General features: G+C 42.5%; 1 protein-coding gene across 1 annotated transcript in view; it reads left to right on the top strand.

Moving 5' to 3' along the window:
• The window catches only part of GATAD2A (GATA zinc finger domain containing 2A), a 1,922,743-nt gene that overhangs the window by 499,321 nt on the left and 1,398,967 nt on the right, over positions 1-24,455 (top strand). Inside the window, exon 2 of the mRNA XM_044054781.1 lies at positions 15,176-15,454. Within this exon, the coding sequence (XP_043910716.1) occupies positions 15,189-15,454 (266 nt within the window). The 5' untranslated portion in view covers positions 15,176-15,188. The remainder of the gene's footprint in view (positions 1-15,175; positions 15,455-24,455) is intronic.

Here is a 24,455-nt window from a genome sequence, read left to right as displayed (position 1 = left end):
ACAGATGCCTCGGACAAGGCTTGGGAGCACACCTCAATGGAAAATGGGTTCAAGACACGTGGCCTGCCAGACTTCAACATTTACATATCAACTTGAAGGAGATGTTAGCAGTCCAATTTGCATTGATGGCTTTCAAGGATTTACTTCACCCAGGGCAAGTGTTGATTCAAACAGACAACACAACTGTCATGTGGTACATCAACAAGCAAGCGGGAACCCATTCGTGCCCTCTTTGCAGGCAAGCAATGATTTTGTGGGAGACTGCTCTCAGTTTACACCTCAATCTTCAGGCAAGGTTTCTACCAGGAGCACAGAACTCCTTAGCAGATGTTTTGAGCAGACAGATAGTGGATCCCCACGAGTGGAAATTGGATCCTCATGTATTTCGAAAATTGACAGTGATATGGGGAACTCCAGACATAGATCTGTTCGCTTCTCCACTAAATTTCCAGTTGCCAAAGTTTTGCACAAAATGTTTCATCCCACAGCTTGGAAAGTGGATGCTCTATCATTCAGTTGGAGCAATCTTCACGTCTATGCCTTTCCGCCTCTGCCTCTCCTCCCCAAGGTTCTCTTGAAGGTCAGACAAGACCAGCCTTCCATGATTCTAATAGCTCCAGATTGGCCTCGACAGCACTGGTACCCTCTGCTGAGGAGTTTAGTACGGGAGCCTCCATGGCCTTTGCCTTCGATTCCGCACCTTTTGTCACAGGACGGCAATCATTTCCTCAATGTCAGGATTCAGTCCCTGCATCTAACAGCCTGGCATATTCTGTTCTAGAACCTGGAGGGTCGTAGCTTCCACAACAAGTTTTGAATGTTATTTTGGAGGCCAGAAGGCCTAGTACAAGGAAAGTTTATGCTGATAAATGGAGGAGATTTTTAATTTGGAGCAAAACAAAGGGCTTTGATGTTTCCAGGCCTGATTTAAGTGTTTCTCTTCAATATCTTAGAGAATTATTAGACAAGGGTTTGTCTTTCTCCTCTATAAAAGTTCATGCTGCAGCCATTTCTGCTCACTATGACTGTGACCCTCCATTATTCTCTCATCCTTTGTTTAAGCAATTTCTTAGAGGGCAAAGAACATAAGACCCCCGTAGAGCTCCTACTCCTGCCTGGGATCTCAATTTTGTGTTGGAAAAACTTACTTTACCTCCTTTTGAACCTGCAGCTACTGCTGAGTTAAAGTTTTTTCTTGGAAGACTGCTTTTTGTTGGCCATTACGTCTGCTAGAAGGGTTTCTGAATTACAGGCTCTTATGGCAGTTGAACCCTTCCTAATTTTTCATAAGGATAGGGTATCTCTGCGTACTAATCCTACTTTTATGCCTAAAGTGGTTTCAAATGTGGCCTTGAACCAATCAATTCATTTGCCTACTTTTTATGCAGATCCCCAAAATAAAGGGGAGAAAATTTTGCACACTTTGGATATTCACAGGCAGTTGCGTTATTATTTGAGCAGGACTAAAGGGTTCAGACAGTCTCAGCAGTTGTTTGTTTCTTTTGCTTTGGGTTCTCAGGGGAAACCTGTTTCTAAACAAACTATTTCTAAGTGGATTGGCCATTGCATTGCTTTTTGTTATTCTCATCATGGTAAGGAGATTCCGGCTGGAATCAGACCTCACTCCACTAGGGCTACTGCCACTTCTACAGCTTTTTTAAGGGGAGTAGCTACTAAAGATATTTTGGAAGCAGCTACTTGGAGTTCAGTGCGTACCTTTTCTAAACATTACCACCTTCCTCTTTATTCCAAATCTAGGGCTGGATTTGCCACTGCAATCTTACAGGGCATTTTGGCAGCTCCCAATGCTTTATGATTTTGCCAGCCTCCCTTTACCTCTGCTTTGGGATTCTACCCATATGTAAGGACTGCAGCAATGTGAGATGAAGAACATAGTACAGTTTTGTACCTACCATAAATGTAGATGTTCGAAGATCCACATTGCTGCAGTCCAATTCCCTCCCTCCTTCCCATCTGTAGTTTGGAATGGTTGTATGGTTTGGGTGGTAGCTGTTATTTGTACATGCCTTTTGGGAAGTATTCTATTTTTGGCTGTGGCCTTTCTTTTTAGGGCCTTCTGACATCTGGGGCAAGAAAAGACTGAGGATATGACGTTGGTCATGCGCTTTAATACCCTGACGCTCTGATGTCAGATCTGAGCGCCATGACCGACGTCAGCCTAATACTTTGGTATTCGGGCCGACCGAGGACAGCGGACTACCCATATGTAAGGACTGCAGCAATGTGGATCTTCGAACATCTACATTTATGGTAGGTACAAAACTGTACTTTTCAATCTTTGGATGAAAATGATGAACTTGTGGCCTTATTTGACCATGTAGGAAATTACAGTTGGTAGGGAGCAAAGCTGCTCCATTTTGGCAAGTACCAAATCCAGGATTTTATTTATCTTGGTCTTGGTTGTGGTGGACTAACTGGTTCGTATTGATGAAAACCAGGGATTTCTGTGCATAGAAGTAGGAGGATATATTCGTCTCCCAGTTTATGGAGGAGTAGTTGAAGTTTCCTAAGAGAATGTCAAAATCATGGACTAAAACTAAATGCTAAGAAGTATATAATCATATCCTTTGACAAGCATGACTTCCCTTTTAACTGTCACATTGACAACGCACCCCTTAGTATTAATCCAATAATTAGGTTCTGCCAGCCTATGTCAACACTGAACTGTCCTTTTAACAGTGGATACATGGTGATCAGTTTTTTTTCCCTTTAATTGCATAGCTTATATCTAAAGGTGTTGTGTCAGGACCCAGAGATGTAATTCTTCCCCTGCACTTGCCACTAATTAGGTTGATCATGGAGTATAATGCCACTTTTGGTATGTACCTTTCCAAACACTTGTCACAACTGGATTGACCACAATGCTTTCTCATTAAAAAAAAGAGGCATATAAATCATAAAAAAAAAACATGCAGACTGTCTAAAAGTAGTGTCCCTCTTCATTGTATCATACAGGCTGTTGAAAAAAACAACCTCTGCCATGCGAATGTATATGAGGTTTGGTAGAAGAGGGTGTGTTGAAGCTGTATAAGCAAGTCCACTGTTATAAACACCTGCTCAAGGGATCTCAATCTCTTATGTAAAATAAATAGAAAATGGCGGGAGAAGTTTGCATCACAGAACTATCACTTGTGTGGAACAAAGTTCTTGTCTTACTATATTAAAATATAATTTTACAAAATGAATGGTAACATCAGATTCACCTCCAGTTTAGCACCCCTGTCCCTCATGAATAGGGGAAATCTAAATGTCCCAACATGTTCTTGTTCAGCCCTTCTCTGGGTTATTTGTTGGAAAGTACAAGGGCTAAAAACTAGCATAGGAAAGTAGGGCTGGCTTCTCAAAATCCTCAAAGATAAGTAGTCTAGTAAGTATCTGTGAAAGTATCCATGCAGAGAGCTGAAATAGTTAATGGAGCTTTCACTGTAAATTCACTTTACTTAAAAGTAGTTTGTTTGTTAATAGCAATAGTTCATGGCCGGGTCAAAGCATGTCATTTTTAATTCCGAGAAAGGACTGTCGGTGCCTTTCCATGAGTAAAATATTTAAGACCAAACTACTTGCAGTGGTGTATTGCTTCCTCATTTCTGGAAGAAGAGGGAAACTTGTTGGTAGGGATATGTGTGTTTTTCATGTGGTTTGTTGACCACTGTAGTAGGAGTCTCACATTCACTTTTCCCTCCTAATGGAAATGATGAACCCAGAATCTGAAGTTCTGTATGAATAAGTAGTTTTAGTTTGGTACTAAATTATTGGGTAGCAGCTTGTCATAGCAAGGGTAAAAAACACCATGTCTGAGGGCTGGTCAGAAAATCATCCCTAGTATATGTGCTGTACACTTTAATTGCTGACAGCACTGATAGGACACCAGTGGCTTCTCTGGGATGTGCATTTTCAGGACAGATAGAATGATCAAGGATGCAACGTTTCAGAAACTACTAGGGGCACAGAAGTGGTTGAAGTTAAAGCTAGGGCAGATACTTTTGAAGGGTGGCAAATCTTAGACTGCTCCTGGCTCATGTGGTTCAGTACAAGGCTTGTAAGCAGGTTATCTGAGATATTAAGCGGATTTTTTTTAACCAGAAAGGTCAGGAGGAATGTATATGATAGTCGTCTAAGCATCCAGGTGTAAGGCTTACTTTTACTGTAGAAGCCTGTTCAGAAACTAAAATTACAGAAGACTATAACATTAGAAAACCTGAACAGTATTATTTTAATCTGTAATGGATTTGATAGAGCTGATTGCATTGTTATTTCATTCCCAGTTATCACATTCCCAGACCTTTATCCCAATCTTCCTCCTCTCTGGTTTCATTTTACTGGGTTGCTTTCTGCTACTACTGACCTATAGTTTTATGCTGCCAGCCCTGTCGAATTGATGCAGTTATGTGGCTTTGTGCTGCTACCTTGCATTTTCCCAACAGTGTTGCATTTATAATACCATTGAAAAGTCACCAAGGTTATTTAGCAGCACTTGGCTTGGCTGTGTGCCTGGCCTGACATGAACATCTCTTTAACCACTTGACCCATCTGCCCATTTTGTTACACTTGGCAGTTAGATTGCTGATTTTGATACATGGGTTACAGGAGATGGCTCAAGGCAAGTAAACCCCCCCCCCCTCTCCTGGAGATAGATAGTGCAGGTGATGTGACAGGTCAGTTGTACCCTTTCAACACCGGATCATGCAGGTACTGCTGATTTGACTTTAGCTGGCCTTTGTGATGGTATGTCTAAAATGGGGCATTTTTATATTTTGTTCAAAAGGCTTAGGTGTTCTAGTAGCTTGTCTCTTACAGCAACTTCAGAGAAGCTTCCTGCAAAGCCATAAACCCATGTTAAAAATATTTTTTTAAGCCTGTTCGTACATTTGCTATGCAGCTTGATTTGGTACAATATTTAAGTTGAACAACATGCTTTTGTGCTATCAATTTCTGGCCAAGTTCAAATAAATGTTTTTAAGAAGTACCCAGTATGGATGAGTTTAAAATGTAAGTGTTGACATGGTTTGAAGATGGATGACAACATTCAAGTTCTAGTAGAGTAGATGGAAATAGTAGTCCGTTTTTTTTCACTGCTGGTGGTGATGCTGTCCCCGAGTAATGCTTTGGAATGCCAGCTGCAGGACTGCAGACAGACGACGTTGCAGCCCCCACTGCTGTTTGTGTGTGTGTGCGCCTGTGCATGTGTGTCCACGCTTTTGTTTCTGTTTTGAGGGTTAGCAACACTTAGGCTTGTCGTCTAGAACCGGTTCAGACTAGTTTTCTGGAAAGTGCTTTGTCTTGTACATTGAATCCTGGGAAGGGTCATGTGAAGCTAAGTGATGTCATGGGATCACACACTGACTAGTCTTCCTTATCAGATGCATAGTGTGTTTGCTGCTATGTGTGTATAGGTAACAATGGTGTGCAAGTGAAATGCATTAAAATGTGCACCTATCATTTGGAGAAAGTTTACTAAAGTTTAGTTATGAAGGGGTTAAGCTTTATCCCAGATGTGTCTTACTTCCTTTGCATTAGCTGAATTACAGCATTTGTCATTGTGTTAGAAAATAATTTAAATGCTGTGATGCTGGTAGGTTGCCTGTAATCTGATACAGAGGAGACCCCATAGTAGCAGGTCACAGTAGGTCAACACACTACTGTGTAACTACAGTGAGAAGGAAAAGAATGGTGGAAGTTTCTTTGGATGATTTAAACTGATAACAAGTTTGCTTTCTGTGTGTTCCATACCCAGCATGGTTGATGGTCACAATCCCACCGTTAGTTTTACCAATGGATTTTAGGGAATTGTCATGCTGTAACAGTAAACAGTTTGCATTTTATTGCTCAAAAGACTAAAGCCAGATGCTGTAATCCCTGCTCTGCAGCACAAGCTGCCGAACCTTTCATCTGGCTTTCTCATGAAGTGACCGCAGTAAAGAGGTAGATGGTACAGTATGTAGGAATGCCGTAGTATGACAATCAAGTAATCTAAGCTTTGACTCTGACTGCAGGAATGTGGTATCTGTCATTGTGAATACAATTAAAGCCAGCCCCCCCAAATGAATCCTTGTGTTCAACTTCTCCTGCAACTCTTCAGCAAAATCTTCCCATCTTCCAACCCACATTATGACTTTAATACACAGGATTAATAAGAGTGGGCATTCTTCAGGCCTGCCAGTTCTTTTGTGGCACTAGCACAATCTGATATTGTTTGCTATTTTCATCTATGTTCTGTGGTAGCCTAAACAAACCACCAAGTGTCCAGGTGGCCATCAGATTTACAAGGCTTGTACAACTTCCCTTTTTTTTAACCTTGAGAAAGGCACAGTGTTAAATGTGACAAGTGCCAGTGATTTAATCTTGCCACTGAAGGCATCATAGGAAGATTTTATCATACAGCCTTTGAGAGCTCATGTCATGGATACAACTTGCAGGGTCATTCATGCAGCTGGGCACGCAGAAGTCTGATTTGTCACATGAACAAATGTTTGAGAGCAGATATTGGCTTAGGAACAAATGTTTGAGAGCAGGTATGGACTTAATCCCTCTGGAGGAAAGTAGAGTGTAAAACCTAACCACATAAGGGGACCTGGGAGTGGTGTACTGGTATTCTTATGATGCTCACTTAGGAAGAAAGTGAGATAGCATACCTAGATTTTCAGATGTTACCTTGCTGAATCCAAGTCTGGCATCTGGATGTTCTTCGTGTTTCACTGTTGCAGTCATTACATTTGGGTAATCTGCTGGCAGGTTGCCCTCAGTCGGACTGAATTCCAAAGTCTTGGGTCCTGCGTCAGTTGCTGTCTTCTCTTCCATGATGTCAGGTTATCAGGGGTATAAAACGTGCAGCTGACGGCATTTTCTTTAGTCTTTCTTGCTGCGCGGTGCCTGAAGCAGAAGCATTTCGCAAGTGCCGGTCGGCTGACTACTGAAATATTCGAGTTTGAGTTTCAGAACCGAAGTCTTCACTAAAGCGAAGTACCCTGTTGGGGAAACTTTTTTCTTGCTTTTTACCGATGTCAGAAAAAGTTAATAATTGTATTACTTGTGGGAAAACAAATACCTCATAGGGATTTCTATTTATACTGTATTCCTTGCTTAGGCCCTGATCACAACGTGCCTGGCTGTCGGTTTTGTGCTAGATTTAACCAACACACTATTAAGCGTTGGTATATTTTTGCATCTAAGTATTTTGGAAACCGATTTAACTACCCAGAAATGTCGTCTAATAGCAGTCCGACTACCGGAGTAAATAAAAAACACAAAGAAAAGGACAGAAAGGCAGTCAAAATCCAAAACCGACTACTAAGCTTCTCCTAAGCCAGTCACTGGTTCGCCGGTACTCAGATGCTTTTGCAGCCCCTGATACCCTATACCTTCAAGTCGCAGGCCTCTACCGACACCCATGTGGAGTCTGGCATGCCGCAAGATACTCAAGGTATTGGACCGACGGATGTATCTCCCTCGGATGGGTCCGGAGCCGCTGAGCAGGCACCAGCTTCTGAAGGTGTATTCAGACCTCAACATTTTTATATCAAACCGACGAAAGCTGCAAAACCAAAGGCAAAGACACCTTCTAAAACTAAAAAAAAACGACACCTGAGCCACGTGCACAGGCTTCTATGCCTAAAAAACAGATGATCAAAATGTCTGAAGACCTTATTACCTTGATCAGGGGTACCCATCCCCTTCCAGATAAGAGGCCTAGGCAAGACACTGACTATGAATCTTCAGATCAGGTTTCTATTTTCTCTGATTCCTCTTCTGATCAGGAATTATCTTTACCTCCCTATGAGGATTCTGATGCTGAGGAGTCTATTCCATCTGCATCTCCTCCTGAGGATTATTTATTTGGAGAAACCTTGCATACTTTGAGGGAGCATTTTCACTGGGAGAGTCGAGACTTCTCAGAATCAAAAGAGGCTCAGGGATTTCCTTCTCCCTCAGCACAAGCCTTTAGCCATTCCCCCTGTTTTAGACATTGTGGATGATGTGTTTTCGGAGTCAAACCTGACCCCTTACCTCCGGCTCCCAGTAAGCCTGACCGGTATTACAGGGTCCCTGACTGTCATGAATTTTTATTTAGAAACCCTGCTGTTGATCCTGAAACTATTTCACAGGGTCCAAAGGGAGTTAAGGTCTCAACAGCAAAAAACCCTACCCCCTCCGACAGATTCCAGGGCACTGGACAGATGGGGAAAAAAGGTTTATACATCTGCAACCTTAGCAATCAGGGCCTTAAACCGTCAATTTCATATGCTTAAGTACCAACAACATGTTATGGGATTGCTGAAACAGAAAATGATGTTGATTTCAGAATGTGCAGAAAATAGGGAACTGCAAGAATTATTGCATGTAGCTGAGCAAGTTGGAAAGCATACTTTGCAATGTGGTTTTGATTCTTTAGAGGCCTCATGCAGGGCCGCAGTTACTGGATCTCTGATTAGGAGGCATGCCTGGTTAAAGAATTTGCCTGATCATGTCAAAGCTAAATTGCTAGATGCACCTTTGCAGCATGATTCTCTGTTTAATATTAAGGTAGAAGAGGTTTTAAAGAAAATGGAAGACCAAGCTAAGTCTATGCAAACTGTTAAAGATTTCTTATAAGTGCAGCCACCTAGATTCAGTAGACACTGGCCTACAAAAAGTTGGTCCTTTCCTGTGTCAGACAGAGCTCAAAGGGGCAAATCCATACGCCCTCAGGATTCCAGGTACCAGGCTCAAGACTCATACAGGTCAAAGCAATGGGGCGCATCCACCTCCAAATCTGGCGGCGATAAAGTGCAAACCTACAGAAAGCAATCCCAATGACTTCCCTCTGCCTATACCAAGCACTTATCTTTTGGCAGCACCCATAGGGGGAAAATTAGCACTTTTTGCTCAAAATTGGCAGTTAATTACCCAGGACAAGTGGGTACTAAACATCGTATCACAGGGATACAGATTCCATTTCCACACTTTGCCAATGACAAATGGTTGGCCATATCTGCCAAAAAAACGATGGGCAGAGGCACAAGAACAGGTTACGTCCCTCATGGATATGAGGGCAATTCAGACAGTACCAGAGCAGGAAAAAGGGCAAGGTTTTTACTCAAGACTGTTCTTGGTACCCAGAAAGGACAAGGCCTGGCGGCCAATACTGGATTTATCGATTTTGAAAACATACCTGGACATTCCAAAATTCAAAATGCTCACTTTGCAACAGCTTCTGCCCATGCTGGGCAAGAATGCTTGGCTAGTGACTTTAGACCTAAAAGAGGCATACCTGCATGTCCCAGTAAGACAGTTGTGCAGAAGATAACTCAGATTCAAGGCTGGCTTAATGCATTACCAATTCTCTGCACTGTCCTTTGGCTTATCTACTGCACCCAGGGTCTTTACAAAGTGCCTGGCACCAGTAATTGCATTTTGCAGATAAAGAAGTATTCAAATATATCCTTACTTGGACGACTGTCTCATTTAAGCAGAGAACAAGAAAACTCTTCTGCGACACCTGGCATTTGTGAAAAGGCTTCTAACATGTCTAGGGAACACAATAAACGAAAAGAAATCACGACTGGTACCCTCTCAAAAGATAACATTCCTGGGTGCAAGCTTGAATACAACTGCCAGATGGCTTCCTCACGCCAGACAAAGGCAACTGACTACTTACTTCAAACTGATGGCAACAAAAACCCACTCTTCTGCAAGACAAATTCTGTAGGCTCTGGGCTTCATGGCATCCTGCATCCTACTAATTCCATATGCAAGACTGCATATGAGGAAACTTCAGTGGTACCTAAAATGTTTATGGAGTCAACATTCACACAGTCTGGAAACGATGATTCCTCTCATCCCCTGCCTGCAACAGGAGTTTCTATGGTGGGCAAAGGCCTGTCACCAAAACATGGAACGACCCTTCACTCTACCCCCTGCCCGCCAAACCTTAACAGACGCATCAGATATCAGATAGACGCCTGGGGGGCCCACGTGGCAGGAAGATGCATTCCGGGCATATAGGCACCAAATCAAATGCATCTACATATCAACCAGAAAGAGATGCGAGCTGTTCAAAATGCCCTAACAGCCTTCAAGGACTTACTTCATCCAAGGACAACTACTGATAAAGATGGACAACACCACAGTCATGTGGTAAATAAACAAGCAAAGGGGCACACACCCTTACCCCCTTTGCAGATTAGCCATGGCACGGTGGGACACAGCTTTGACCTACCAAACAAATCTTCAAGCTCAGTTCCTGCCAGGAAAACAAAACACTCTGGCAGATGATTTAAGCAGAAACCTTATGGATCCTCACGAGTGGAAACTAAATCTGCAAGTCTTCAGCATGATAGCAGAGAAATGGGGGAGCCCAGATATAGACCTATTTGCCTCTCCTCAAAATTATCAACTGAAGAGATTCTGCACAAGGACTTATCACAGACAAGCATGGAATGTGGACGCCCTGTCCTTCAGTTGGAAAAACCTATCAGTTTATGCCTTTCCTCCTTTGCCTCTTCTACCCAAGGTCCTCCTAAAAGTCAGACAAGAGAAGCCAAAGATGATATTAATTACCCCGGACTGGCCCCGCCAATACTGGTACCCAGTCCTAAGGAACTTGTCTCAATACCCAGCTTGGACCTTGCCTCAAAAACCACAACTACTGTCCCAGCAAAACCATCGGATCCTGCACAATCAACTACAGACTCAACCTGGCAGCATGGCTAATCCGGTAATCATACAGACACCTCTCAGTAAAGCTGTGATGGATGTCATTTTGGAAGCCAGAAGGCCTAGTACTAGAAAATCTTATGCTGACAAATGGAAGAGATTCTGTGCTTGGAACCAAGCACAAGTAACTGATACAGCAGAATTGCATATTCCTCAGATATTGCAATACTTAACCGAGATGCTTGACAAAGGCCTTTCTTTCTCATCAATTAAAATCCATGCCTCTGCCATTTTGGCTCATTACAATACAGAGCCACCAATTTGTTCTCATCCTTTACTAAAGCAGTATCTTAGAGGAGCTAAAAATGTAAGGCCTCCCAGAAGATCACCATTACCTGCATGGGACCTCAATTATGTGTTGGAAAAGCTCACCCTGCCTCTGGTTCTGTGGAGGTCTGTAGCACAACCAGTCTGGAGGTCTGCACACACTTAGATGTAGGCATTTTTTGCCATGCTGAACCCACCTTGTCTGGAGGCCTGTCAGAGGGTCTGCTGGGTGATTGAGATGTCATGGCTGCTGGTACTAAGGCCCCTGAAGGTGAGAGAGAGATCTCCTACTCAAGGATTTCCCCATGTTTTGGGTAAGCACTTGCTGCAAGTTAGAGCCTGGTGTATAGTGTAAAACCTTGGGATCCTTTCCAATTTGCATGCTTGTGACTTCGGAAGGTGTGACTTAGAAACCATAGGCTTGTGTAATTCCATAATTGTGACGCATGTGCTCATCATATTCTTGCATAGGGACCATTTGTCACCCAGCACTGCCTGGTCAGGCAATTCTTTTAAAGGATTCCTACTTGTCAGCCCTCAAAAGAACTGTTTCCTTCCACAGGGTTTGAACTTGATTGGTACTCCCATTTGCCATTTAAGTATGCAGGCTTGGTGGCATTGAAATTTATTTATTAAAAAAAAAAAAAAAAAAAAACGCGATTGTAATCATCTCTGCATTTAAGACCTTGAGGCTGTCATGCTGAGAGAAGCTTGCTTGGTCTTTTACATGGACAGAGTTTCTCTTGAGATTAATCCAAATTTCTTTCCAAAAGTAGTTTGAGTTGTCTATAAACAAGTCTTTACGTATCGCTGTTACTTTCAGGAGCAGAAAGTTGGGAGGAGAGAAGTCCATTTGTACTCATTATGTACACAGTTTTACTTGCAGCAGTTGCACAGCTTCAGGAACATGGGACAGTCTTTAAGTCCTGTCTGCATGGAGAAGAGGGCTTTAAGTTTGTCAAGCAGACCATTTTTAAAGTGGATTGCTAGCCGTGTTTTCTTTTGTTCTCTTAGAAAACTGCCCACTGACTAATGCTGCAGTCAAAGTTCACTCTACTTAGGGGTGCAGCTGCCTCCTTTGCTTTCTGTAAGAATGTCTCCATTGCAGACATCTTTGCCACAGATTGGTTTTCATTGTAGACCACCTTCAAGCTTTCTTTATCCAAGTGCTTAAATGTATTACTTCATTTGATAAAATTGTGCTTCAAGAATGTTTTTCTGATCTTTTTGCTTTTGTGGTCCTTTAGCGGTTTCCACTTTTTTTTTTTTTTTTGGGGATTCAGCACAATTAAGGAGGGTTCTTTATGTTGGATAAAAAAAGATGTATCCTTACTGTGTCAGTATAGGAACCAGCTTGATGTGTTAGGACCCCCCCCCCCCCAATCTGGATAACTGTGTTTTCCTCCAGCACTAGCTTTTAGATTATGGAAAAGTACAGTTTTATGTCACATTTTAGTGTTGAGCCCTGGTTTGTTCCTTGATTTGTAGGATAGTCCTTGCTTAGCATCATGTGGTGAAGTGGCAGACTTGGGTGGTGAGAGTGAGATTATGTATCGGCTGCATTGGTTCATAGGTTGGTACTAGGCTATCAGCCCTAGGGCCTATACAAGCCTAGCCATAACAATTCCCTGGCTATTTCTTCCCACATTATTTACTTTCCTGGACCCCTGTCTAGCAGGGCGACTGACATGATCCCTCGGGTGAATTTCCTTTCTCCCATCCAATCGTCAAGGTTCCTCTTGAAGAGGTCCAAAGAGGCACTCTGCTTGACATGTATGGGCAATCTATTCCAGAATCTGGGGAGTCTCTGGGTCAGGAACCTATCCCTCCAGCATGTTTTGTTTATTGTGATGACAAGGTTTAGATCCCTGGAGCGTGTAGCTCTGAGGGATTGGGATTTCTTTAAGTGTAGCATGTCCAACAGCTCTGGGTTTGACATGGCCTTGTATGTTAAGCAGAGATCGCCTCTGAGTAGACTATATGCGACAGAGTATAGCTGGAGTTTTTTAAGGCGGTCAGCGTAGGGCATCTGCTTTAGGCCTGTGATTCTTTTAGTGAGGTATTTCTGAGGCCTTTCCAGTTGTTGCAGATGTCTTGAGAGGTACATACCAAATAGGGTGTTGTATTCTATAATGGGTCTAATGAGGGAGGAGTACAGTGGGACAATGACCTCCTTTTTTCTGGATGAAAAGCCCTTCGTGATAAGGTGTGCCACATAGAAGGATTTCCTGACTGTTGTGGCGATAGGGACACAGGTGGACAGTGGTCTCACCTTCGATAACCACAAGTCTCTTATCACACTTTCTGTGTTTAGTGTACTGCCACCTATATGGTAATTCATGGATACATGTTTTTTCCCCAAAGGGGATAACAATACATTTCTTGGCGTTGATCTTGAGCCCATGGCTCTAGCACCAAGCATCTGTTTCTGTAAGGCCCTTTTGTAGAGTATCCACATCATTTGGGGATTCAATAATGGCTCCCAGTTTGCAGTCATCTGCAAACTTTGTTAGCCAGAGTCCCTTAGTGTTGACCTGTACTTCAGAGAAGTAGATGCCAAACAAGAGCGGCCCCAGGACTGAACCCTGAGGTACTCCACTTGTCACTTGTCTGGAGCTGGATTTGGAGTCTGCTACTTTTACAGTGTGGGTTCTATCAGTAAGCCATTTAGCAACCCATTGGGTGACATAGGGATTAATGCCCAACTTAGTAAGTTTATCTATGATTCCAGAGTGGGGGATGGTGTCAAAGGCCTTGGCAAAGTCTAGATAGGCTGTGTGGACCACCTTACCCTTGTCCATGGCTCTGGAGACTGATTCAAAGAAGTCAATCAGGTTCAGGAGACAAGATCGGCCCTTCACAAACCCAAACTGGGTGGGGTCCAGTGTTTGAAGGTTGCCAATGTCTTTGTTTATAAGTTTCATGATAATACGCTCCATGGCCTTGCAGATGAGGCTTGTCAAACTGATGGGATGGTAGTTTCCTGGATCCAAGGTGGATCCCCCCTTGTGGATTGGGATAACTGTAGCTCTGCGCCACTCAGTGGGCACGAAACCTGAGGTGAGGCTATGATTAAACATGACACTTAGGTGAGGTGCCAGTTCATATTGTAGTTCATGTAGTACACAGCCCGGGATGTCATCTGGTCCCATGGATGCTGTATTCTTGGCTTTAGAGAGTGCGTTTTGTACCTGTGTGGCCGTTATTACTGGAATTTGGCAATCTTCCGGTATTGAGATGGGCCATTTAGGGGGTGAGAGGGGGGTGAAGTTGGCACTGAATCGATCTGCCAGGATATTGGCAATATCCTTCGGATCAGTATATTTAATGCCATTCTGTTTTAGCTCAGAGCAGATCTGAGCATTGCCATTTAGATTCTTGACATCATGACAAGCATCAGAATGGGTGCACAGTTTTCCTTGTGAATTTGGGATCTTCTAGAGTTTATTGGTCAGTGAAGGAGATGAACATAACCATAGATCCATCAAGGAGAAGATATCTCCCAGATCTACCGATAGGTGGTAAAGGCATATTTGTTGCATTTATTGTTCACAAGTGTAGATTGTTCTGAACACTCGTATTGCATTTTAGCTTCCTTTTCAGGGCCTTATGGAAAGAAGTTTCATCTGTTCACCCCAGGAGGGAAGGGTGCAGATACCTACTCACACTTTGATTGCTTACTTGAGTGTGCCACTTGGACCGTTACAGACTAGTGTTGTGTGTGTGTGTGTGTGTGTCCTCAACAAAATTTTCAGCAATGTGCAGAATAAACTTAGCAATATGTTTTAATCAAGAATATGTCAGAGCAGTGAATTAAATGCCTTTTAGCCACTGAGAAGTGGTGGGTAATGCCTTCAGGCATTTAGTGTTTTCGGTAGTGTATATGAAACTTGGGTGGGACGGGACGTTTACTGGTCAAGTGCAAAAAGAATGTTTCGTTTTGTATCATTTGATTAGGAGCATGGGATTCTGTAGATGTCTGAATCCCTTAGTAAAATGACTTCCTAGCAACTTATTTTTGCGGGTTAAAGATTCTGATGAAAGTGAGTTGTACATTTATGAATGCTGGGCTGAGAGATCTTTGATTGCTTTTCTCATTTTTGAAATTTAAATAGATCTTATTTTGTTGCTTTGTGTTGGTAGCCACTTTGCTTTGCAAAACAAAAAAATAACTGTTTTTCATTTTTTCTTTTAGAATTATTTTTGCAATGACAGAGGAGGCGTGTCGGACAAGAAGTCAAAAACGAGCACTAGAACGGGACACAACACACATTAATGATGTGGACAGTAAAAAAATCAAACTGGAGAAAGGATTCCTTGGAGTGGACCTAAAGACAGATGGAGAGCTCCGAATAAAGGCAGAGACTGGGGCAGCCAAAGTTCATGGATTATTAAAAAGTGCTGAAGTGAAAGCAACAATTAAAGTAGAAGTGCCGACTGGAGATGAGCCGGTGGACATGAGCACAACAAAAAGGTGAGCAGCAGTACACTACTGGGGCTGCAGGTGCTTTGCTTCATTTGAAATGAAGCTGCAGTAGCTTTGTTCTGCTTCAAGAAGATCTAAGATCTACACTATATAGTGCAGATAACCACAGGCATTGTCACAGATGTGAGTATATTCTAAATATTGCCAACAGGCAGTTCAATTCTGTAGTAGGGCAAAAATCCGCTAAGATGTTAATTTTAATTGTGTTATGGAGTTTGGTAATCAGAAATGAAGCGGCAGTCTAATGTATGCACATGGTGATTTGCTCATTGTTTGTTGGATTAATTTGAAAGGTTGCAGAAGCATGCCAGTCTTATGAAGTGAATTGTAAACTTGTATTGGCTGCATTATCCTAAGTATGTACTTGAGGATTATGGTGGACAGTTTGGGTGGTGATGTGTTGTACCACCAGATGGCAATAGCCCTGTGGAAGACTGCCTGTTTAGAAGTGATTTACTGCACTGAATTATGTAATGATGGTGTGGAATAGATGCTGCCTGCAAGTTATTTTAATGTTTTGCATGTTTTTCCAACATGAAAAGTGAGTATATACTTTTTTCACAGGGTTTTCCCTTCATTGTTCTGCATACTTTCTTGGTGTGTGTTTTAATTTTGTTTTTTTTCACATGGTTCATGTAAACAGTAGCAGCAAACATAATTCTCCAGGGTGGAGATGTCCAAAATAGTGCAGCTTTGTTACCATTTCCTGTCAGTCAAGCTCCACATTAAATTTATAAAAATGCTATGATTATTGTAATGATGCACATTATCTTGGCTTTAAAGCCAGTGAGACCATTACATTTGTAGAGAGATTTATTTTATTCTATTGACTACTTTGCTCAGATATACAACTTCAAGGTTTACTTATGATAGTTAATTTTTGATGTGTAATTTGGTGCATAATTTTTTTCATACGAGGAAAGAGTAATTATTTTTGGCTTGTTGTTTAGACTTCTTTCATGTTTCTGCTTGCCATGTGCCATTTTCCTTTTTGCTTTGCTGTAGCTTCAAATAGATTACTTACACACAAGAGCAAAAGTTAAGATACACGTGCATATCATACCATGTTTAGGGGGATATGTTCTTTGCGTTTCACTGTTGCAGTCATTACATGTGGGTAATCTGCTGGCAGGTTGCCCTCAGTCAGCCTGATTAACAAAGTCTTGGGTCCTGCGTCGGTTGCTGTCCCTTCTTCCATGACGTCAGGTCGTCAGGGGTATAAAACATGCAGCCGACGCCATTACATCAGTCTTTCTTGCCGCGCGGTGCCCAAAGCAGAAGCAGTTCGCAAGTGCTGGTCGGCCGACTCCTGAAATTTTCATTTTCGAGTTTCAGAACCAAAGTTTTCAACTAAAAGCTAAGTTCCCCATTGGGGAAACTTTTTCTTGCTCCTTACTGATGCCAGAGAAGTTAATAATTGCATTACTTGTGGGAAGCAAATACCTCATAAGGATTTTCATTTGTACTGTATTCCTTGCCTAGGCCCTGACCACAATGTGCCTTGCTGTCGGTTTTGTGCTAAATTTAATTAATGCACGATGAAACGTTTGTATGTTTTTGCTTCTAAATATTTTGGCTCAAGATTTAACTATCCAGAAATGTCTGTTAGTAATCCGACTACCGGAATGCCTAAAAAACGCAAAGAAAAAAGAGAGACCGTCGAGGTCCAAAACCGACGCTTCTCCTAAGCCAGTCGCTGGTACTCAGTGAGACGCTTTCGCAGCCCCTGATATCCGCTACTTATGATTCGCAGGCCACTATTGAGACCCATTCGGAGTCCGGCATGATGCAAGATGCTTCAATTATGGAACCCACGGATGTCTCTACCTTAGATGGGTTCGTAGCCGCTGTGCAGGCACCAGCTTCTGAGGGTGTTTTCAGGCCTACATTTTTGTATATTAGACTGACACCATCTTCAAAATTAAGGCCAAAGTCTAAATCTATGTCTAAAAAAGAGACGCCTGGGCCACGTGTGCAGGCCCCTATGCCTACAAAACAAATGATCAAAATGGCTGAAGATTTAATTACTCTGATCAGGGTTAGCCAACCCCCTCTTTCTAAGAGACCTAGGCAAGACATTGATTATGAATCTTCTGAACAGGATTCTAGTTCTTCTGACTCTTGTAATGAACAGGATTTGTCTGTTCCTACTTATGGGGACTCTGATGCAGAGGATTCCATTCTTTCTGCCTCTCCCCCTGAGGATTTTTCTTTTGGGGAAACTTTACATGCCTTAAGGGAACATTTCCACTGGGAAAGTCAGGATTTCTCTGGATCTAAAAATAGACGTAGAGATTTTCTTCTACTTCCTCAGCATAGGCCTTTGGCTGTACCTCCTGTTCTAGACATTGTTGATTGTTTTTTCAGAATCTAGTATGACCACTGATTTTCTGCCTCTGGCTCCTTGTAAGCTAGACAGATACTACAGGGCTCCTGACTCCCATAAATTCCTTTTCAAAAACCCTGTTGCTGATCCTGAAACCATTTCTCAGGGTCCCAAGGGCATTAAGGCCTCTTCTGCCAAAAATCCCACTCCTTCTGATAGTGATTCCAGGACGCTGGATAGATGGGTTAAAAAGGTTTACATGTCTTCAACCTTGGCAATCGGGGCTTTAAACTGTCAGTTTCATATGCTTAAATATCAACAGCATGTCATGGGACTACTTAAACAGAAAATGTTAATCTCTGACTGTGTGGAAAATAAAGAATTGCAGGATTTATTGCATTCAGCTGAACAAGTTGGAAAACATACTTTGCAATGTGGTTTTGATTCCTTGGAGAGGCCTCTTGCAGGGCTGCTGTAACTGGATCGGTGCTAAGAAGGCATGCTTGGCTCAAAGAACAAACTCTGCCTGACCATGTTAAAGCAAAATTGTTGGATGCTCCTTTACAACAGGACTGTCTCTTTGGTAATAAGGCTGAAGAAGTGTTAAAAAAAGATGGAAGATAAAGCTGAATCTATGCAAACTGTGAAATATTTCTTACAAGTGCAACCTCCAAGATTTAGTAGGCACTGGCCTACTAAGAACTGATCCTTTGCAGTCACCTCAAGAGCCGCTTAAGTCAAATCAAGACATTCCAAAGGCTCCAGGTTTCAGTCGCAAGGAACTTTTAGAACAAAACAATGGGGTGCCTCCACCTCCAAATCTGGAAGCAGCAAGGCACTTCCCTATGGTAAACAGTCTCAATGACTTCCCTCTACGATTACCAAGCACTTACCTCCTAGCTGCCCCTTTGGGGGAAAACTAGCACTTCATGCACAAAACTGGCAACTTATTACCCAGGACAAATGGGTTTTAAATATAGTATCCCAGGGATACAGATTTCTCTTCCACAAGTTGCCAATCCCAAACAGATGGCCAGATCTGCCCCCAAATCAGTGGGCAGAGGCCCAGAAACAAGTTCTGTCCCTCATGAACATGGGAGGCTATTCAACCAGTACCAGAAGAGGAAAAAGGAGAAGGTTTCAATTCCAGACTTTTCCTGGTACCCAGAAAAGACAAATCATGGCGTCCAGTTCTGGACTTATCCACTCTAAACACATTTGTGGACATACCAAAATTCAAGATGCTGACTCTTCAACAGTTACTACCTATGCTAGGCAAAGATGCTTGGTTGGTAACTGTAGACTTAAAAGAGGCTTACCTGCATATCCCAATCAGGGAATCTTGCAGAAGATATCCCTGTTTCAAAGCAGGCTACTTGCATTACCAGTTCTCTGCACTGCCCTTTGGCTTATCTACTGCGCCCAGATTCTCCATAAAGTGCCTGGCACCAGTAATTGTATTTTGCAGGCAAAGAAATATTCAAATGTATCCATACCTGGATGATTGTCTAATTCAGGCAGAAAACAAAGATGGGAGAGTGGCCTAATGGTTAAGGTGTTTGCCTTACAAACACAAGGTGCAGGGTCTAAGTCTCACAAGGGATAATTGGCTAAGCTTAAAATGGCTCGCAAGGGCAGTTAGCTTAGTACTAACCTATTAACCTATTCTTCTAAAGCATCTGGCATTTGTAAAAAGGGTTCTAACTTGTCTAGGGTAGACCATAAACGAAAAGAAATCATAAATGGTACCCTCTCAAAAAATTACATTCCTGGGTGCAATCTTGAATACAACTGCCCAGATGGCTTACCTTACACCAGAAGAGCAAATTCAATTGATGACTTACTTCAAGCAGATGGCCACAAAAACCCTGCTATCTGCAAGACATATTCTGCAGGCCTTTAGGTACATGGTAATTTCATATACAAGACTGCATAATAGGAAACTTCAGTGGTACTTAAAAAGTTTATGGTGTCAACATTGTCACAGCCTGGAAACAATGATTCCTATTATTCCTTGCCTGCAACTAGAGTTCCTATGGTGGGAAGAGGCCTGCCACCAAAACAAGTGACTGCCATTCACTCCGCCCCCATCAGACTATGCTTGGGGGGCTCATCTGGCAGAAAAGTGCATTCAGGGCAAATGGAGCCCAAATTAATTACACTAACATATCAGTCAGAAAGAGATGTTAGCTGTACAGAATGCTCTGACAGCCTTCAAGGACTACCTTCATCCAGGACAACTACTGATAAAGATGGACAACACCACAGTTATGTGATACGTAAACAAGCAGGGGGGGTACACATTCCTACCCCCATTGCCGACTAGCCTTGGGGTTGTGGAACACGGCCTTGACCTATCAGATACAACTACAAGCTCAATTCCTGCCAGGAAAGCTAAATTCTCTGGCAGACAAACTAAGCAGAAATCTTATGGACCCACATGAATGGAAACTGGAACCACAAGTTTTCAACATGTTGACATGCAAATGGGGGAACCCAGACATAGATCTTTTTGTCTCACCCCAGAACTATCAGTTGGACAAATTCTGCACAAAAATTCATCACAAAAAAGCTTGGAAAGTGGATGCTCTTTCATTCAGCTGGAAAAACCTATCAGTCTAGGCTTTTCCCCCTCTGCCTCTGCTCTCCAAAGTTCTAAAAGTCAAACAGGGCAAACAAAAAATTATTCTGATTGCTCCAGACTGGCCTCGCCAACACTGGTACCCACTCCTGCACAATGTGTCACACTTCCCTCTGTGGCACCTTCCTCAGACACCTTACCTACTGTCTCAGCAGAACTGCCAGATTATGCACACTCAGCTCCAAACTTTGAGTCTTGCAGCGTGGCTAATCACCTAATTTCACCCTTGGTATCCCTCAGCAAATCAGTGATGGATTTCATTTTGGAGGCTAGAAGACCTAGTACTAGAAAATCTTATGCTGACAAATGGAAAAGATTCTGTGCCTGGAACCAATCACAGGGAATAAGCACAGCAATGCCCAATATTCCTCAGATTCTGCAATACTTAACTGAGATGCTTCACAAGGGCCTATCCTTTTTCTTCCATAAAAATCCATGCCTCTGCCATTTCAGCTCATTACAACACAGAACCTCCCCTCTTCTCTCATCCTCTGCTAAAGCAGTATCTCAGAGGGGCCAGAAATGTCAGACCTCCCAGGAGATCACCAACTCCTGCATGGGACCTCAATTTTGTTTTGGAAAAACTCACTCTCCCTTCTTTTGAACCAGCTGCTACTGCAGACCTAAAATTTCTCTCCTGGAAAACAGCTTTCCTTTTAGCAGTCACTTCAGCTAGAAGGATTTCAGAATTACAGGCTCTTATGGCAGTGGAACCTTTCATTATTTTTCATCCGGACAGGGTGGCTCTCAGGACCAATCCATCTTTCATGCCTAAGGTGGCATCCAGTGTGGCTCTTAATCAGACCATTCATCTGCCAACTTTCTTCCCCAATCCACAGAACAAGGGTGAGCAGATTCTGCATTCATTGGATGTACACAGACAACTTAGATTCTACTTAAACAGGACGAAATCTCTAAGAAAGTCTGAACAACTCTCGGTGGCATTTGCTGCAGGGGCAGAGGGAAAGGCTATTTCAAAGCAGACTATTTCCAAATGGATAAGCCATTCTATTAGTTTCTGCGATATGCATCATGGCAAACCTATCCCCAAGGGCATCAGGTCTCATTCCACCAGGGCTGCATCTACTTCTGCAGCCTTTCTCAGAGGGGTTCCTACCAGAGACATTCTAGAAGCTGCTGCCTGGAGCTCAGTTCATATGTTCACCAAACATTACCATTTACCTCTCTTCTCTAAATCCAGAGCTGACTTTGCCACTGCTGTCCTGCAGGGCCTTTTAGCTGCTCCTAATGCTGTATAAATCCATCCTCCCAGCCATAGCTTTGCGATTCTACTCAAATGTATTGACTGCAACAGTGAAACAAGAACATAGTACTGTTGTGTACACTTACTATAAATGTAGATGTTCGAGTGTATTCACTGTTGCAGTCCTGGTTACCCATCCTCCAGCCCCCTGTTTTTCTCTTACTATACCTCTCCTTTCTTTTACTTTGCTTAAAAGCTTTTTTTGGGTGTATTTTCTTTTGTTTGGAGGTATATTTTTTGTGTTTTACATTATATATATATATATATATATATATATATATATATATATATATATATATATTTTTTTTTTTTTTGTTTATATTGTCTTTGTGGACTTGGAGAAAGCATATGACAGGGTTCCTAGAGAGGAGTTGTGGTATTGTATGAGGAAGTCAGGAGTGGCAGAGAAGTATGTAAGAGTGGTACAGGATATGTACGAGTGTCGTGTGACATTGGTGAGGACTGCGGTGGGAGTGACAGATACGTTTAAGGTGAAGGTGGGATTACATCAAGGATCAGCTCTGAGCCCTTTCTTATTTGCAGTGGTGATGGACAGGTTGACAGATGAGATCAGACAGGAGGCCCCGTGGACTATGATGTTTGCAGATGACATTGTGATATGTAGTGAGAGTAGGGACCAGGTTGAGGAGACCCTGGAGAGGTGGAGATATGCTCTAGAGAGGAGAGGAATGAAGTTCAGCAGGGCTAAAACAAGAATATATGTGTGTAAATGTCTGGGAGGGTAGAGGAATGGAGAGGATGCAGGGAGTAGAGTTGGTAAAAGTGGATGAGTTTAAGTACTTGGGATCAACTGTTCATAGTAATGGTGAGTGTGGAAGAGAGGTGAAGAAGAGCATACAGGCAGGGTGGAATGGGTGGAGAAGAGTGTCAGGAGTGATTTGTGACAGACTGGTACCAGTAAGAGTGAAAGGGAAGGTCTGCAAGAGGGTAGTGAAACCAGCTGTGTTACATGGGTTGGAGATGGTGGCATTGACGAAAAGGCAGGAGTCAGAGCTGGATGTGGCAGAGTTAAAGATGTTAAGATTTGCACTGGGTGTGACTAGGATGAACAGGATTAGGAATCAGTATATTAGAAGGTCAGCTCAGGTTGGACAGTTTGGAGACAAAGCAAGAGAAGGTGAGATTGCGTTGGTTTGGACGTGCTGAGGAGGGATGCTGGGTATATTGGGAAAAGGATGCTAAGGATGGAGCTGCCAGGTAAGAGGAAGACCTAAGATAAGGTTTATGGATGTGGTGAGAGAGGACATGCAGGCGGTTGGTGTGAAAGAGCATGATGCAGAGGACAGGAAGAAATGGAAACAGATGATCCGCTGTGGCAACCCCTAACGGGAACAGCCGAAAGAAGATGATTGATATATATATATATTTATATTTTTTTGCTCCCCATTTGGGGGGCACCTGACATCTGGGGCAAGAATAACTGATGTAATGGCATTGGCTGCATGTTTTATACCCCTGACGTCATGGAAGAAGGGACAGCAACCTACGCAGGACCCAAGACTTTGTTAATCAGATCGACTGAAGGCAACCTGCCAGCAGATTACCCAAATGTAATGACTGCAACAGTGAATACACTCGAACATCTACATTTATGGTAAGTGTACACAACTGTACTTTTTTGTTCTACATTAGTTTTGTCATGACATGCCTCATAGTTGATTCTGACTGTCCTGCTTCCTTTTCCCTCATTTTACTGCTGTCAGCTGAATTGTATTGACAATGCTTGCGTATTTCAGTCTGTCTTTTTTTATTTATTTTTTTATTTTACATTTGTTAATCGGGGTGTCTGACTGAGCTGAAAAGGCCCTTTTTCAGCAGAGGCCCAGGGAGAAAAGCTCCACATAGAAAAATTACAGATATATTTAGACATGATCAGTATGCACACACATTACAAAAGACATGTTTTTACAGTGGTATGCAGCACATCAACAGTTACAGTGGAGAGAACAAACAAAAAAAATATTTAAAAATAAAGTCACTTAATAGATTTGTGGTGTACAGCTGAAATTTGGAACATAGGTAAAATACATACATTGTAGATTAGCCAGTGTTTGTGAGAATAGTTTTTAATATTAATCAAGTACTCTAGGTTTAGTATGTGTACCTTATCTGCTTTCACTAGCCTGGGGAGCAGTCATGGCACTGCCAGCTTTGCTTGAGATGTTTCCTGACGAGGTCTTTAAAGGAGGCGTTGGATGATGTGTTTTGTATGCTAGTGGGGACAGAGTTCCATTTTTAGCCATTTTTTTTTAAAGTAGGCTTTGGATGCTGTGTTCCGAATGCTAGTGGGGACAGAGTTCCATTTTCTTATAAAGGAGGCTTTGGATGATGTGTTTGAATGCCAGTGGGGACAGAGTTCCATTTTTAGCCATGTTTTATAAAGGAGGCTTTGGATGATGTGTTTGAATGCTAGTGGGGACAGAGTTCCATTTTTAGCCATGTTTTATAAAGTAGGCTTTGGATGATGTGTTTGAATGCTAGTGGGGGCAGAGTTCCATTTTAGCTATGTTTTATAAAGGAGGCTTTGGATGATGTGTTTGAATGCTAGTGGGGACGGAGTTCCATTTTTAGCCATGTTTTATAAAGGAGGCTTTGGATGATGTGTTTGAATGCTAGTGGGGACAGAGTTCCCTTTTTAGCCATGTTTTACTGGCATCCAGGATTAAAAAAGAAGAGAACTAACCAAATGCGGAGCTGGAGGGTATAAAGCTAGTCACTGGAGTCTTGGCTCTCTTTT

This window comes from Protopterus annectens, chromosome 13.part0 (assembly GCF_019279795.1).
Source record: "Protopterus annectens isolate FY-2018-M chromosome 13.part0, PAN1.0, whole genome shotgun sequence".
Taxonomy (NCBI): Eukaryota; Metazoa; Chordata; order Ceratodontiformes; family Protopteridae; genus Protopterus; species Protopterus annectens.
The sequence above is the reverse complement of the archived record's forward strand: the minus strand, read 5'-3'. Positions and strand labels throughout refer to the sequence as shown.